Source organism: Salvelinus sp. IW2-2015, linkage group LG7, assembly GCF_002910315.2.
Source record: "Salvelinus sp. IW2-2015 linkage group LG7, ASM291031v2, whole genome shotgun sequence".
Classification (NCBI taxonomy): domain Eukaryota; kingdom Metazoa; phylum Chordata; class Actinopteri; order Salmoniformes; family Salmonidae; genus Salvelinus; species Salvelinus sp. IW2-2015.
The window spans coordinates 1,798,110-1,815,767 of record NC_036847.1 but is presented as its reverse complement, the minus strand read 5'-3'; the positions used below and the strand labels follow the sequence as shown (position 1 = coordinate 1,815,767).

Below are 17,658 nucleotides of genomic sequence, written 5' to 3'. Positions count from 1 at the left end.
AAGAGACAAATACTTTTAATAAACAAAACAATACAAAGAAACAGAATAAAACTAGTTGCACATTTCAAACAAAACCCAACAAAACAAACATAACACTGAACAGTACAGTACTAGCTATAGCACAAAGGCATAAAAAAACAATATTTTTCTTCCCAAACATTTACAGATTTTCTTAAAAACTTCAAGAAGCAATCACAGATGTTGTATAAAAGCATCATACAGTTGAGCAGCCATCCGTATCAGATTATAATTTACAAATTTACTGAAGGATAAATACTTTTGGGCCTATTCCTAACTCGAGAGATGCACACTTACCATTACATCAGTGCATGATTTACATGAAACTCCAAGTTAGTGCATTTCCCAAGTTAGGACTTTGCTCTATACGAGTGATAAATAACAGTAGAATGAGGTGGGGGTGAAAGAAGTCCATAAATTCATGGGGAACTCACAAATCATCTATATATGTAATGTATAGTATACCTTATGATAGCTTTCGTCCAAATCTCTGTTGGTCTCTTCATTGTGGTGAATTATAAAGTACAGCCAAGTTAATCTCTGGCAGCAGATATGGCTACATCAGGGCGTGATTGGAAGAACATAGGGCAAGTCTCACATGGCACCCTATTCACCATATAGTGCACTATGTAGGAAATAGGGTGTCATTTGAGATGTGGCCATAATAGACAGTTGTCCTTAATTCCAGCCTTCAGAAGAAGGCTAGCGAGGTGTAGCATGTAGCATCAGTAGGGTGCAAACTTCTGCCTGTCGGGTTTCTTGATGCAGTTGGCAGAGGAGATTTTGGTAGTGTAGGCTGCCAGGGAGGTGTGGGAAGGGGCTGCGGTGACAGCGACCTGGGGGGCGGGGCTGGAGAGAGTCAGGAAGGGGACAGACTTGACCCCTAACAGACTGGAGAAGGGCAGGGCGCCGTAGGGGTGGCCCATGACGGGGGCGGGGGAGAGGGTACCCATGGCTGCCAGGGTGGAGGCGGTGTGGGGGGAGGAGGCCGGGGAAGCGGGATGTGTGAAGACCATATTGAGGTCAGACATGTTGTGGGTGGCCATGGAGGCTGCCTGGGCCGTGGATTTAGCTGTCTCTAAACTATGGAGAGAGAAGAGTGGCTTACAATACAATATAATAGAATACAGTACAATGCAATGCAATACAGGTGTATGAATTATCTAAGGGGTTATTCCCAGAACAAGAGCACAATGACCTCATTACTGCTTATCCCCAAGTTATTTAACCTTTAACCTGGACTGTTATGGAAACAGAATTCCCTCTACCTGCCAAATCCCCTCTCCTACTGATTGGTTAGCCTGGATCGCATTGGCCAATGGCCTTACCAGGAGGTGATGAGGTACTGGGCCAGGTTGATGCTGACTGGTGTGCCAGTGATGGTGACGTGTCGGTCATTGGTTCCGTCCAGCTGGCTGCCGATCTTTATCTGAGCCCCCGACACCTGCCTGATCTCATTGATCTTAGTGCCCTGCCGGCCGATGATCGAGCCTATCAGCTGCAAGACATAGAACAATAGATGGATGGATGATGGATGGACAACTATATCCAGTGGATATCTATTTACGCAGAGATTTGAATCACTTGATTGTGTTCAGATTGCCTCAGAGTTATTTATTACATTGACATTGTTTTGACAGTTGTGTCGAGAGTCTTAATATTGCAATACATCAAACAAAGCTACTGTAGGCTATATGAAAGTGGGGTTGATGATGATGATGCTAACTATTAATAATGATTACAAATGCTAACAATAATTGCAAAACGCTTGTGTTGAGAATGTGCGTACATGCTATTGTTGGTCTTCTACGGTCTGTGTATGAAATGCACTCCTCTCTAAACATTGTGATCACATTGTTTGTATGTTATGGCCCTGTCCTCTATCACGCATGTGAAATACACTGTTTTTCCAACCTCTTCCTTAATTGCAGTGCACCGTGCCCCGGTAAAAGAGACAGGGTAGAGAGAGTCGGCATATTTGCCTCTTATTAATCTGAGTAGCTAAAAGGTTATTGATTTCCGTCGCCGTGGCAACTTCCCCAAACAAATAACTTCCCAAACACGACCCAAAAGAGAAGCATCTCTTGGCTAATGGAAAACGGAGTAGGAAAATAATTCAAAACATGAGCTATAATCCGGACGGTTTGTGTGGTCTTTTTGCCTACATTAGTTCATAAGATGATGACATGAGTTTATATTGGGGTCTTAGAAGATGTTATCCTCTTTCTATCAGCTTCTGTTTCTAGAGAACAATGGCCAAGGCCGGAGGATCATGCTAGGCCTAAGGATCAGAGTCTATTCCAAGGGTCTAAGCGTGAGTGCAGGGTGTCAGGCCACAGAGGCAGGGTTATGCTGTCAGATATACGGTGAGAGGCCTTGACAGTGATGGAGTATCCCCACTATGTGTGTGTTGGCAGTTTAATGATGGATGACTGATAGTGGCCCCTGCGACACACACACAGTTAGTTCTCCTGCTTCTGTCCTTCTCTCTGTATTTCACATTCCTTTCCTGAGAAGTCATAGTCCTGTTTCGCAGCTTCTGATTGGTCACACAGCATCCTGGTTGGTCTCTGGCTATTCTTGGCACGGCAGAATATTCTGGGAGCAGCTATCAAGGCACTGGCACGGCCCAGCCAGGCTAAAGAGCAGCCCTGAGAGACAATGAGCACCACTAGCACAGACCTGGGATCAGGGATTTGACCAGTACTCTCCCCTGCTGGGAGGGAGAATCCAGTACCTCAGAACAATCTATTCATTCTCAGCAAACTGAACCAATTCATCCCGATGCTTATATTCAATTGATTGTTAAAAACAAAGTTCTGTTTCGACCATTGTCATCCAAAAAACAATGTGGAGTAGAAGGCTCATTTTGAATGTCTGAAGGGCCAATTTCAGAGGTATGTGTAGGAGCTCTAGAGGCTTCCTGATTTAGTGTAGAGAAAGGGAAATACCATGCAGCAAATTCTGGACATACCATGCAGCAAATAGAACATTGTGTACGCTAGTGATTACCAGTGCTAAGCAGGGCATACACAGTACAATAACACTGCATGCCTCACCTCAACTGTATCACCTCAGCTGCTACTGTGTAACTGGCCTATATAATCTTAGAATTCCTGCTGAAGTAGTAATTTGGAAAATGACAGAGGAAGAAGGATGTGGTGGGAGAGTCACCATTTTTATCCAGGCTACATCTTCCCTAGGCAGAAGTACAGTATATTGCTGACCATGTCTAAGCTCTTCCTCAATGCCTCTCTCTCTGTACCCTAAGGGTGCATCTCAATAGTATATGTGGCCTATTTACCTCATCTCCTTTACTTCAGCTGCAGTCCTATGGAAGGGCAGGACAGGGGAAAGCAAATGCCTCGTATGTTCACAGATTGCTTTTACCTCTGCTATGTATTCAGATCAGCGCAGATCAAGATGAGCTGATGAGGAGAGGAAGCTGTTTCAGACTATTGAGATGGACCCAGCCTAAATCTCCCACTGCACCTCTAAGAATGGATCTTCAATCCTACAGATTCTGCTATATATATGAGCGAGAGAGAGCGAGAGAGAGAGAGAGAGAGAGAGAGAGAGAGAGAGAGAGAGAGAGAGAGAGAGAGAGAGAGAGAGAGAGAGAGAGAGAGAGAGAGAGAGAGCTCAGCCAATGCTATGTCCTCTCTGTAACAATGGCTGGAGCTTAGACTCAGCTGTCCCAGTCATGCACCCCACTCTACAGCACCAGCCATTCCACTGACGGATTGGAAGGTGTGGTATTTAAGGGTTTGCTGGGGGGGAAAACGTTGTCCAACAGTTATGTCTGGTTGGCGTGTCATCTTGAATAGGAGAGCTTATTGCATTCTGTCATGGTGTGATTCATTTCAAGACTGTAGAGTACATGAAGTCTCTGATCCATTCAAATAGTTGGACAGCCAGTGCTAGATCATCACAGAGGGCAATCCGAGTAGTCTTCCTTTCCGAATGCATTCCAGCATCTCTGTCTTTTGCTCTGATTGGAGAGGCATCACATGCGGCGTCTGAGTGAGAGGGAGAGACTTGCTGGCTGTTTTTTATTGGCTGTTTTGACAGCAGAGAGAGAGAGTGTCTAAGTAGGTCAGGGAACATGAGAGGATTTACTGGGTACTCATGGGAGTCCCTCCGAGACACTGCAACTGGAACCCAGACAATAACACCAGGGGATCCATATCGGCTCAAAATCCCCACGACCTTGGGTTAGTCTGGGGTTATAATGACTTGGATAATTAGTATGTTTGCCAAGATGTGTCCCCTTCTCTCCTTTGAAGTTACCCAAGACTACAGTCTCTCGACCGCTTTCAACCCGTGAGCATCTGTCTAGCTGGTGTCACCTGCTTCTATGAGTTGTTTACGTGCAATGTGATATTTCTGCTTATGCTGCTGTCTGATGTGTTGTTTGCAATGAAGCCTAGAGTAGATTGTTCTGAATAACAGCATTTCAGGTTGGGGGTAAATTCCATTTAAATTCAGTCAATTTAGGAGATTCATTTGAATTGACATTCAATGATTGAAAAGCGGCAATTATTTTCAATTAGTATTTTTCAAATTTCCTCGAATTTAATTGGAAGTTCAATTCACCTTCTGAATAGACTTAACCCAGAGGATATCTGAAAAAAATAAAAATGTAAATGTAGAATGTAATATTATGTTCAATTAACTGCTCACGTCGTTTTGAATAAGGAGCTCCTGCGATGTCTGGGAGTTTGAGTCCATTCCTAGTGAGAGAAAATATGCAACTTAACAATCCCTTTCATACATTCATTCATATATTCATACATTACGTGTGGCTTGCAGGTCAAGCAAACCAGCCACATGAGATTGGTGGCACCTTAATTGGGGAGGATGGGCACGTGGTAACTGCTGAAGAGGAATAAGTGGAAAGATATCAACAACATCAAACACAGGGTTTCCTTGTGTTTGACGCCATGCCATTCACACCGTTCCAGCCATTATTATGAGCCGTCCTCCGCAAAGCAGCCTCCACTGAAACCAGCATAATTGACATGCTACGTGATCAATATTTTTGGTGGTATAACGGCTAGATTTAGCTAAGCAGCTAATTTCCATTTTAATAGACTTATGTTTAACATGCCACCTTTCTCCAGGCTCTCTGATACTGTGGCGGAACACATCCTTTCTTATAATATTTTCCCTTTTCACTGCCAAATACGAAGAGCTGTAGGGAGCTTCCTCTCATCTTCACTGCCACAAGCACATAATCAGTTGGGCTTATGACACGGATCCCTTCACTTAGCATTGTTGTAACAGAATATGTTCTATTTCTGCAGCTCATCCTTCCCCGACAAACTGTTGATGTTACTGATACTTGGCAGATGATATTAAAATATGACTAACAGAATATAAGACCATTTTTTGTCTTTAATTGTACCTTTATTTATCTAGGCAAGTCAGTTAAGAACAAATTCTTATTTACAATGACAGCCTACCCGGGGAACACTGCCTTGTTCAGGGGCAGAGCAACAGATTTTGACCTTGTCAGCTCGGGGATTTGATCCAGCAACATTTCGGTTACTGGCTCTAACCACTAGGCTACCTGCCGCTGCAGTAAGTGTTACAGTACCATTACAGTAAGTGCCAAGCCAAAATCTAGCTGTAGTGTAGTTAGTGTAACATGTTCGCTTTGGACAAACATCAGCCATCAGGTTCAGTTTCGTTGCATGCTTTCTGAGCCCTACATCTCCTACAGCTTTTATGACTATTGTTACTCAGAGTTAAATGTATTTGACTGCCATTTGGGCTAAATGAAGTGAACTCATACCAGGAAGAACGGTTGTAGTCTGCTGGCACATGGGACTCTGCTGCATGTTCTGCTGCATGGATAGCTGATGTAGCTTGGCCAACTGAGATACAGGAAGAAAGAGCATCCAAAATATATGTTAAACTTTTACTGCAGTGGGCTAAATCAGGGTCACACAGACTGTTTCTTTGGTATTCTTTGAAACAAAAGTATACACCTCACACACATAGTTATGGGGTTACAAAAAATAAAACACATGTACCATGTCAGTTATAGAGTTGAAATGTATTCCATTTTGAATTCGCATCCCAATATTACACTTTATATACTGTATATTACAGAAAACTGAAATATAACAAAACTGTTTGACATAGAAACACAGGATTTTCGTCTGTTAAAAAAAAGAAAGAAAGAAATTATGAAAAATATTAATAATATCCCACCCATAAGGCCACTAGGTCATTTGACTGCATGAAAGGGCTACATAAAAAAATTWGAGTGTGATAGTTAGGTTACTATATATAACTGCTGTATATACTTTACTTACCTCTGTATGTGGAATGCCATRTTGGTTTTGTACAGTGTAGGCCTGGAAGAGATCACTCTGCATTAGGCAAATGACAGTAAAAAACACATTGTTATGCCAATAACCACTTACCAGACAGTGTATATAAGTGCATCACTGACATATATAATATTTATACAGTATACTACAATGGCTAAGTATGTGGAAGCAAATACATAAATGCATTTGTTGTGTATTGCAAAGTGGTTATCGAGTATTATACACTTGCTATGGGAATGTACAGCTTGTGGCTCTATAACAGGCTATATAAACCCATAAAATGCATCCATAATGTATTGCACAACACATGTTGCACATAGAAAGTGTTTCCAGCATCTTTAATGTGATTGCACTTCAGTCCAGATTGGACATCATCAGGGGTCTGCAATCTTCACAGCAGAGTGCCATTTAACCAACCTTCATACTCTGTAACGTGCCTCCTGTAAATCTCTCTCTCTCTCTCTCTCTCTCTCTCTCTCCTCTTCTCTCTCTCTCTCTCTCTCCTCCCTCTCTCTCTCTCTCTCTCTCTCTCTCTCTCTTCTCTCTCTCTCTCTCTCTCTCTCTCTCTCTCTCTCTCTCTCTCTCTTCTCTCTCTCTCTCTCTCTCTCTCTCTCTCTCTCTCTCTCTCTCTCTCTCTCTCTTCCACCCACCCATCCTCTCTCTCGCTCCTCCTCATCTCTCATAAGTCAGGGTGGTGTCCATGTATCCCCATTGTCAGGCCAGACAGCACTTAGCTAAACTCAATTCTGACCGACGGCAGCAGTCTGGCTAGTATTACCACTCCATGGAGACGTTAGACGCAATTCCCTATTATGCACCAAAATGACACAATCAACTCTAAGCACAGGAAACAATGTCAAATCATTGGTAATACTGTCATATTTGTATCACTAGAAGAGATACAGCAGGATCAATAACCATGATCGACTTAAGGGAAAATGAAAAGCTGAAAAGTCAATAAGTATTCAACCCCTTTCTTATAGCAAGCCTAAATAGGTTGATGAGTAAAAACGAGCTTTAGAAGACACATAATAAGTTGCATGGATCACAAAGACCAGAGAGGTTTTCCAATGCCTCGCAAAGAAGGGCACCTATTGGTAGATGGGTAAAAAAAAGAAGCTGACATTGAATATCCCTTTGAGCATGGTGAAGTTATTAATTACACCCAGTCACTACAAAGATATAGGTGTCCTTCCTAACTCAGTTGCCAGAGAGGAAGGAAATCGCTTGGGATTTCACCTTGAGGTCAATGGTGACTTTAAAACAATTATACAGTTTAATGGCTGTGATAGGAGAAAACTGAGGATGGATCAACAACATCGTAGTTACGTCACAATACTAACCTAATTGACAGAGTGAAAGAAGGAAGCCTGTACATACAATGTTTGCAACAAGTCACTAAAGTAATTGTGCAAAAAATGGGGCAAGGAATTAACTTTTTGTCCTGAATACAATGTTATATTTGGGGCAAATCCAATACAACTTTCACGTTTCAGGTAAGACCCAGATGCAGACAAAGTTGAAGTAACAACAGTTTATTAATCCAACAGGGGCAGGCAAAAGACAGGTCAAGGGCAGTCAGGGGTCAGTAATCCAGATAGGTGGGGAAAAGGTACAGGATGGCATGCAGGCTCAGGGTCAGGGTAGGCAGAGGTCAGTAATCCAGATAGGTTGGGCAAAGGTACAGGATGGCAGGCAAGCTCAAGGTCAGGGCAGGCAGTGAGGTCAACACCAGGAAAACAAGAAAACAGGAACAATCGAGAGACAGGAGCAGAGAAAAAAACGCTGGTACGGCTTGACGAACTGGCAACGGACAAACAGAGAACACAGGTATAAATACACAGGGGACAATGGGGAAGATGGGCGACACCTGGAGGGGGGTGGAGACAATCACAAAGACAGGTGAAACAGATCAGGGTGTGACAACACATTACTGAGTACCACTCTCCATATTTTCAAGCATATTAGTGGCTGCATCATGTTATGGGCATGCTTGTAATCGTTAAGGACTGGGGAGTTTTTCAGGATAAAAAAGAAACGGACTGAAGTTAAGCACAGACAAAATCCTAGAGGAAAACCTGGTTCAGTCTGCTTTCCACCAGACACCGGGGGAGGAATTCACCTGCCAGCAGGACAATAACCCAAAACAGAAGAACAATTCTACACTGGAGTTGCTTACCAAGAAGACAGTGAATGTTCCTGAGTGGCAGAGTTACAGTTTTGATTTAGATCTACTTGAAAATCTATGGCAAGACCTGAAAATGATTGTCTAGCAATGAACAACAACCAATTTGAAAGAGCTTGAAGAATTCAAAAAGAATTATAATTATGTGAAAAAGTTAAACAATCCAGGTGTGGAAAACTCTTAGAGACTTACCCAGAAAGACACATTGGATAAAAGCAGAGACACAGAGACACAACATGGTATATCATACACAGGATTTGAGGAACAATGGGAAAGTAATTCTTCTTTGAAAGTTGATCAATTGTAACCTCATCGTTCACACACTCTTAAGCTTTAGCCCCACCCATCTCTTTATGGGTTGATCCGAGCATTCTGTCCTAACAACAACAGGCAAGCATCCAAGCTAATTGGCTAACGTTGGCTAGCTTCTTCCAGACACAAATGAGAGAACAGCTCACTGACCATTTTACTCGCCCTAGCAGAGCTGGTTAGGCTGTTGTTATGTTATCCAGAGCGCTGGTGAACACAACTGTGCTGCTGGAAACAATTTACGCTGACACCGGCCATATTCAATGGGTGTTGAGCGTTCGTAAATTCGTCATTTATTCTGTGCTCTGGCACACGCAGACGAGAGTGCTCTGGAATCTGGCTTTCTGTAGATAGCCAGAGTGAATTTACCAGCTATGAATATCAACAGCTGTCGGAATGATATTCTATTGAAATGGTTACTTGCATAGTGGAGTCTTTTGTTAAGACATGTAGCTAAGCCAGCTAGGTAAAACAATGAACCATAATACCAACTCATGACATTACTACCCTGCATGAATCTGCAGGTAGCTAACCAACCAGGATCAATGTTAGCTAGCTAACTTTAGGCTATAACTAGCAGAGCAAATGGCTCTGAGAAAGGAATAATACGACCATACAGCTAGTGTAGCTAGCTAGCTAACAGTACAATTTACCTTAAAATGAAAATGACTTTCTGTCAAAACTAGAAACATGCAATTATTTTTTAAATATTTTTTTTACTTTATTTAACTAGGCAAGTCAGTTAAGAACACATTCTTATTTACAATAACAGCCTACCAAAAGGTAAAAGGCCTCCTGCGGGGATGGGATAAAAAAAAAAWATATAAATATAGTACAAATCACACATCACGACAAGAGAGACAACACAGCACTACATAAAGAGAGACCTAAGACAACAATATTGCAAGGCAGCAACACATGACAACACAGCATGGTAGCAACACAACATAACAACAACGTGGTAGCAACACAACATGGTAGAGGCACAAAACATGGTACAAACATTATTGGGCACAGACAACAGCACAAAGGGCAAGAAGACAACAATACATCACACATAGCAGCCACAACAATGTAATTTACCCGTGCAAATCATGGTTGGATTCTTCTCCGTGTCGCGGATGCCATGGTTGCCCTTAGTTTGAAGATGTAATCCGCACGCAGGTGTTTTCTCTGTCTCTTAGCTATCATACTCTAATTGCACTGATTTCAAAACTCTGTCCTCCAGAAAGTGAGCAACACTTATGCAGTTCTACTACATGATAAAACAATTTTTTAAGTCGCTTTAGACAGGATTACCTACACATACTGACCAGCCCAAATAGACAGAAGCTGCTATATGGCAGACCAATCCGAATTCATCTCTCGGCATACCCAGCCCACTCATTATCTCAGCCAATCAGGTTGGCAACTTTTTCTGTGGCCAAACCAACTAGGCTTGCAATTTTAACAATTTTATTCGTATTCACAGATGGCATACAAGTCTGTTATTAAGGCACATGAAAGTTTACAATTTCCAGAAGGCATTTCTGCCAATAAACAACATTTTATTTTAAAAAAAAGTTTACGTTCAAATGCCTCTCCTGTGATGTAGTGACCTGCAACATACGCCTAGTTTCCTGAAACGAGTCACAAATGTGCTTATACAAAGTATTGACTCAGGGGTGTGCATATTCATGTGAATGACCTATTTCTGTATTTCATTTTCAATACATTTGCAAAAAATTCCAAAAACATGTTTTCACTTTGTCCTTATGGGGTATTGTGTGTAAATGGGTAAGAGAAAAAAATCTATTTAATCCATTTTGAATTCAGGCTGTAGAATAAGTCAAGGGGTATGAATACTTTCTGAAGGCACTGTATGTGTCGTCTGTCGTTATAAAGAAAGGTCCTAAACAAGGCTTCTGTGACATCACAGAACAGGATTAAAAGTAAGAAAATTTGTGATTTTCAAAACCTGCAATGAGTTTCTAGCCAGAGGGAGTGTATTTTCTTTCTTCCCATGTACACATGAATCTTATAGTGAAAACACTGTTTGTAAAATGTTTTAACTGTTGATGATGTTTTCGGATAGAACWTTTTAACTTTATATTTTTATCTACAAAACATAGAAACGCACCGTTTTCACATTTACACTGGTATTGTGCTGGAGATAATGAAATTGCCCTCTAAGACCACTTTTGAGGTATGAACATGTTTGAAAACTATTCACCATTAAAGGTGTTGGTGACATCAGATCATCTGACACTCACCTGATGCAGGTCAAGACCGCCCTGGGAGAGAGAGTACAGAGGGTGGGGGGAAAAGTCTGACGCCTCAAACACCTAAACACACACACAGGGAACATACATTATTACTATTATTTATCTTTATTTCACCAGATAATGTTAGTTAGCTCATTCATTACATACTGTAAACACAGTTTATCTAGGATAAGCTAAGCAGACATACTAATAGTAAAACATAAAAGCTAAAATCATGTAATTAATCAACAAGAACTAGCCTTTTAAAGTGTCCTCCCAGAGCACTTTCAACATCATATACCATACAAATATGAGAAATTCCCACGGACTACATTCATTTTCCAACTGAAATGTATCACTGAAAACCCCTTCGGTTCCACTGAATATATAACATATATTCATATATTCAATAACATATATTCCTGTTTTCTTCCTTCCTTAGATCAAATAGGTCCCGAGTGGTCCTTGGAGCTCCATGTCAAACTCTCTCACGCACACCTAAATGGCTTATGGTATGAGTCACCATCCAGCCGAGTGTTTTCCCATTCCTGTTTATCCTCTGACAAATTACACAAACACTCCTTATCACTGCTCTGGATTCATTAAAGTGCCTCATCTTCCCTCTGACCATAGATCAAATCAAATGTATTTATATAGCCCTTCTTACATCAGCTGACATCTCAAAGTGCTGTACAGAAACCCAGCCTAAAACCCCAAACAGCAAGCAATGCAGGTGTAGAAGGTGTAGAAGCAAGATTCACCCTGCACTTTAATTTGATATGCTATTATGAGCACTAACACAACACCATATCAAACATTTGAGAGTAATGCTCAGACAGCTCATATGCTGTAACTGGGTTTGGATCACCAGCGCATAGAAGCCAGGATCCACCGCAGTCGAGCCGAACGCTAAAGGTCTCTAGACTGAGTGGCTAAAATGTTTCACTCCATGCATCCTAACATCACCGCCACCCACAATCTCATCCTCCCCACACATACTGTACATATAGTACAACCCCCAAGTAGCAAAACTACCTCATATCTTCATGGGTTGAGTCATGGGGTGGCATTGAGGTGCGTCATGAACCATAACTAAGGATCTTACACAGAATAGTGCTCTAAAGTCCCTCAATAATTACACTGGACTATATATTTCACATGACACGTCTATACAGGGTGTAGATGGGTTTGTGGCTTTCTCACTTGGTTGCCAGAGATGAGGAGGGCTCCTGGGGAGGGGCTGGGCCGGTAGGGAATGGTAGCACCCTTCGGGGGAGACTGGGGAGTCAAACATAGGTCAAGGGGTCTGGTGTTGTGAGATATCGATACACCTTTATCACCAAAATAAATATGACAGATGCAAGTCAAAACATGTATGAAGGATGTTTAATTTTAAGTCTGGCTATTGTGTCACTTCTGTTGTGTAGGAGGGAAAGAAATGGAATAAATGGCATTGAACTATTAAGCACATAAAACACAAGGACAATTAATGGTGTATTAAACTGCTAATGACAGTTACATGATATTTGTTCCTTTGTTTTTCTTCTGGTGACATTAGTCATTCATTTAACAGTTCAACAATTGAAATGGCAGCTCTTTAGGGATGATTGGATTGTTCTTGAGTTTGTAATCTCAGCCTTTGGCTCAAGTTGTTCAACATTCCTTTGGATATTTCATAACGGGTGCATGCACTGTACACACACACAACACACACACACCACACACACCACACACACACACACACACACACACACACACACACCACACACACACACACACACACACACACACACACACACACACACACACACACACACACACACACACACACAACACACACCACACACACACACACACACACACACACACACACACACACACACACACACACACACACCACACACACACACACACACACACACACACACACACACACACACACACACACACACACACACACACACACACACACACACACACAACACACACACACACACACACACACACACACACACACACACACACACACACACCACACACACACACACACACACACACACACCACACACACACACACACACACACACACACACACACACACACACCACCAACACCTCTCCTCTCTCTCTCTCTCTCTGACAAAAACCTACTCCCCTTCAGAGAAAACTCATGAACTCGCCAATTACAAAAGGAAACAGAAAATGGTTAAAACAACACACAGGAAGTTGTATAATTTATCATAAGGATGCAGGGTTTTCCGGAAATGTGGAGCATCTTTTCTGTGGGAGCAGTCAAAGCCGATTCTTTGTATAACTTTGCATAATTTAAATCCTGAAGGCCCCACTGGAAGAGAATCCAAATGAAAGTTGCAAGCCTTTGAAGAAAGCCCTGGAAAACTGGATCAAACTAGCAATTAGGCAGTCCGGTCCAACTGCAATGCAAAAACAAAAAGGACGGCATGTACGCATTGGAGGGAAATAATCCTTTGGGTTGTTTTTTCCCTTTCCACCACTCCTGTTTCTTAAAGGAGCGGCTGTTTGAAGGAAAACACACTTTGCTGCAGGTCAGTTTGTTTTTTTGAGCCAGGGTTCTTTCCTCTGCTCCATAATAAGTTGTCTCAGGGTCAAAGAGGGTCAAAACAAGAGGAACCTGACTAATGTCTACTAAGCCTAGGAGAAGTTAACTATAGCTGGCTCTTCAGGAAGGATACCACATTTCCCTAAGGCTCAGGTTAGTATAACAGCATATACAATTCTATTATCCCCTCCTAATTGTATTCTTGGTAGGGCAGTAATTCAATCCAATCAACACTATGGAATATAACATTGCTCTCGTGCTACGAAAACACAGAAACATTGTTATTGTTACTCCAGTGGCAGTGGAGTGTGGGTTTGATTGAATTCCACTCTTGGTTATGGATGTGTGTGAGGGGGATAGGAAAGGGAGAAGGAGAGAAATGTCACCCTACCTCCAGGATTACTGTGCAGATCAGCTTGACACACTGGATTACCGAGTCTTGACTCCCCAATATCGTCACCCCTCGCTCAGTAGAGTTGGGCAGCAAATCTCCTGCCACTTGTATCTGTGCTCGCGTGCTCTGCCAATGATAGCAGTTTAAAGAAAGGATTACACCGATTCAGAAAGACATGGCATTCTAATAATCACACTGACATGGGTCCACCTCTGTGGTTTGTTGACCTAATCAACATGAAAGCTTAGCACTAAACATTGGGTGGTCATGGATGGATGGGTGGAATGACCTGCATACAAATTGTAGTGATCTGCAAAGAAAATCAGCTTGCAGTAAATCAAATAACAGAGCAACTCTGAGAACAATCAGGGGACATAATGCATCCTGACCACAGGATATCGTGTAAGATTGCGATAGAAGCTTGGTGCCCTTGAAATAAACACAAACCAGACATGAAACAGACTGGCATATAGTGGCCTCGAGGGCTGATCAGGGAAGGAACTAGCTAACTCCCCAATCTACAGTCAAGTGAAATGGCTGCCTTTTTCTAACTGTTAAGGGTCTTGTTTCTTGCCTTGATCGCCCTGTTGCAATGCAGGAAATGTTTTACTTGTAGTGTATTTTAGGTTTAAAGAGGCTTCTGAAGTTTGAAATTTCCACTGACATTTCAGACTTGATTTTCCCTTACGAAAAAGGTATAAATCTCCACAAAAATGTCCATTAATTATAATCCACATAATAATTCACATTTCCTGTTGTTGCAGGATTATTTTCCTGCTGCAGCAAACTGGCTCAAATGAAGATCCTACTTCTGCAGCTGTTCTGTACTAGTCTATCACCTCTCTGATCTCCTTGATCTTTGCCCCTCCCTTGCCGATGAGGGAGCCACACTGGCTGGCTGGAATGACCAGTCGTAGGGTCACTGGGGGCTTGTTGCTGATGGTGCCGTTGGCCACCAGTGTGGTGAGGTCCTGGGGAGAGGGAGTGAAAGAGGGGGAAAAGATAGGGAGGGACGGAGGAAGAGGGAGAGAGAAAGATGAATGATAAATCACTGATGGCATAATCTCCAAAAACCCCACTTATGACTTTGATTGAATGGTAAAGCCTCGGCCTCAGTCATCGCCATTTCCTATTTTCCTTCATTTGACCAGGTAGTAAATAGCCTCTCCTTCAATCCAGTGTGGTAATTTCTCTCTCTCTCTCTCTCTCTCTCTCTCTCTCTCTCTCTCTCTCTCTCTCTCTCTCTCTCTCTCTCTCTCTCTCTCTCTCTCTCTCTCTCTCTTCCTGACAGAAATGGAAAACACACCACATGTATTTCAAACAGAATGCATTAGCTAGTCGGTGTGCAATAATAATATTAATTTCCCATACTTTACAGAGGTGCCCTCGAGGGGATTTGAGAAAAAAAACATGTATTTCGCCAACAGTTCTTGTGGGCCTACTTTTTCAATTTAAAACCCATGTATCTATCTAATGCGGCTATGACACTTGGTTTTCTCTCATTGTCTATATTAAGAGAGGCGGATGGATAACGCAGCAATGCTGGTGTGTCGTTGTCTCATTAGAGCTCTGGGCGTCATCTCCCAGATTTGATCTAAAAATATGCATCATATTATAACAACTGTGAACGGCCCGATCCTTCCGCACTCACTCAAACTCAGTGAGCGACATTTCAAAAGCAAATTGGTGGAAATAAGTCCGGGGGTTACAAGAAGCTGCAGTCACACAAACACGCTTAATCCCCCGTGTATGCTGTGGTTAGGACAATAAGACATCAATGGAGAATGACTAACCTGCTGCAAATAAATGCTCTATTTCCTTTCTTAGGAGCTGAACTGTGGTCCTTTGTGATTAGAGAGCCGTTCTGCCCAGACTCAAGTAGGCCTATCTCTTTACTTGTGCTCATATAATGACTGGATAAAATGTATTTAATTGACCGCCTTAATGATTAAATCATCATGATCAAGTTAACGATGAGAGTAGATAGTAGAGAACAATATAACTTCTTTACCCATTGGCCAAAGAGCTGAGATGTTATTTTTTTWWTTTTTATTAAAGATGTCAGACACATAACGCTCAGGCATGCTGAGAGACATGCCGCTGTAGGTCAGGCCAACAGGTTGCCATGACAACTCGGGAGTTTCGGCTGACAATAGGGTTGGAGAGAGGTGAGAGCTTAAAATCTTTAATGAATGCAGTTCCGCGCGCTCCCAGCCAGCATTTGTTAAGGCACGGTTGGCCCGACTATGCGGGGAGTAACTGCAGGTAGACCAACCGAAATGTTCCTGAATCTACCATGTTAATTAGTTTGCTGGTGGATAAATATAAACATGACGGTTTTAAACACAAACCTCATCTGTTTAATTCAGTAGCACGTTAACATGTTATTGTCTGTTCTTTCATCATCATTTCATTGTCTGTTCCTCTCCTGTTGTCTGAGATGTTCCAATGTGAGGCTCTATTGAATAAGTCACTATGCTGCATAAAATGCACAATGCTAGTTAAACTTCCCCCTGCAGTATTATAATGAGAAACTAAAAGGCTCTTGCACCAAGAGCAGCAAAAGTCTAACTGGTATCCAACGTCAAATTAATCACCAGTAGAAGCCAACCTGGGAGGAAACCTTGCTATTAAATGTGACTAATGATTCTCCACGATATCTTCAATTTGCATGATGAACTGTACAGTATAAATAAAAACATTTGACCAAATTGGAAACCAGGAAATTATATAGCACCAGTCAAACGTTTGGACACACCTACTCATTCAAGGGTTTTTCTTTATTTGGAACATTTTCTACATTGTCGAATAATAGTGAAGACGTCAAAACTATGAAATAACACATATGGAATCATGCAGTAAGAGAATGCCAAGAGTGTGCAAAGCTGTCATCAAGGCAAAGGGTGGCTACTTTGAAGAATCTCAAATCTCAAATATATTTAGATTTGTTTAACACTTTTTTGGTTACTACATTATTCCATATGTACTGTTTCATAGTTTTGATGTCTTCACTGTTATTCTGCAATGTAGAAAATATTCAAAACAAAGAAAAACCCTCGAGTTGAGTAGGTGTGTCCAAACTTTTGACTGGTACTGTACATCAAATCAATTGAAGCCGAGGGGCAGCTTTGCCCCGCTTAAGAAAATCTCTTAGGGAAACAGTGATTGTGTTGTCTTACCTCTTCCAGTTTGCATGTGATCATGGTGAATGCCCTGAAGACACAGTCTGTAGAGCCGGTGATGGTGATGATCCTCTCTGGACATGATCCCTCTGAAATGTTGACTCGTGCACTGCTCTGTAGGGAGACAGACCAAGAAGTAAAGTAAATGGAAGTGATATGGGTAAGGGGAAAAGAGTCATAGGGATGAAGGACAAAAATAAAAGGTCAAATTTAGCAAACTCCAGACCAGTAAATACACCCTGTCCTACAGATACCTAACAATAGATAGCTGGATCATCATACAGGGAATTGACCTCGCTGTAATTTAACCCCAGGCTGGTACTCTGATCCCTCCATCCAATGTCATTTAATTTATCTCCAGAGCCCTGGGGAATGGAGTGGACAYGTGTGTAGTAGAGGTATGATGGTA

The 17,658-nt window shown here is 42.0% G+C and overlaps 1 protein-coding gene across 2 annotated transcripts in view; it reads right to left on the bottom strand.

Moving 5' to 3' along the window:
* Positions 1 to 17,658, bottom strand: part of LOC111966182 (poly(rC)-binding protein 4-like) — a 43,507-nt gene continuing 25,849 nt past the window's right edge. The window contains exons 5-14 of one of the 2 annotated variants that reach the window (XM_023990621.2): positions 17,247 to 17,363; positions 14,907 to 15,038; positions 14,065 to 14,193; positions 12,300 to 12,374; positions 11,106 to 11,177; positions 6,342 to 6,398; positions 5,816 to 5,897; positions 4,702 to 4,751; positions 1,347 to 1,516; positions 1 to 1,101 (exon numbers count right to left, since the gene is read on the bottom strand). In XM_023990621.2, the coding sequence (XP_023846389.1) occupies positions 744 to 1,101; positions 1,347 to 1,516; positions 4,702 to 4,751; positions 5,816 to 5,897; positions 6,342 to 6,398; positions 11,106 to 11,177; positions 12,300 to 12,374; positions 14,065 to 14,193; positions 14,907 to 15,038; positions 17,247 to 17,363 (1,242 nt within the window). In that variant the 3' untranslated portion in view covers positions 1 to 743. The remainder of the gene's footprint in view (positions 1,102 to 1,346; positions 1,517 to 4,701; positions 4,752 to 5,815; positions 5,898 to 6,341; positions 6,399 to 11,105; positions 11,178 to 12,299; positions 12,375 to 14,064; positions 14,194 to 14,906; positions 15,039 to 17,246; positions 17,364 to 17,658) is intronic. The other variant, XM_023990622.1, reaches the window with a different exon arrangement.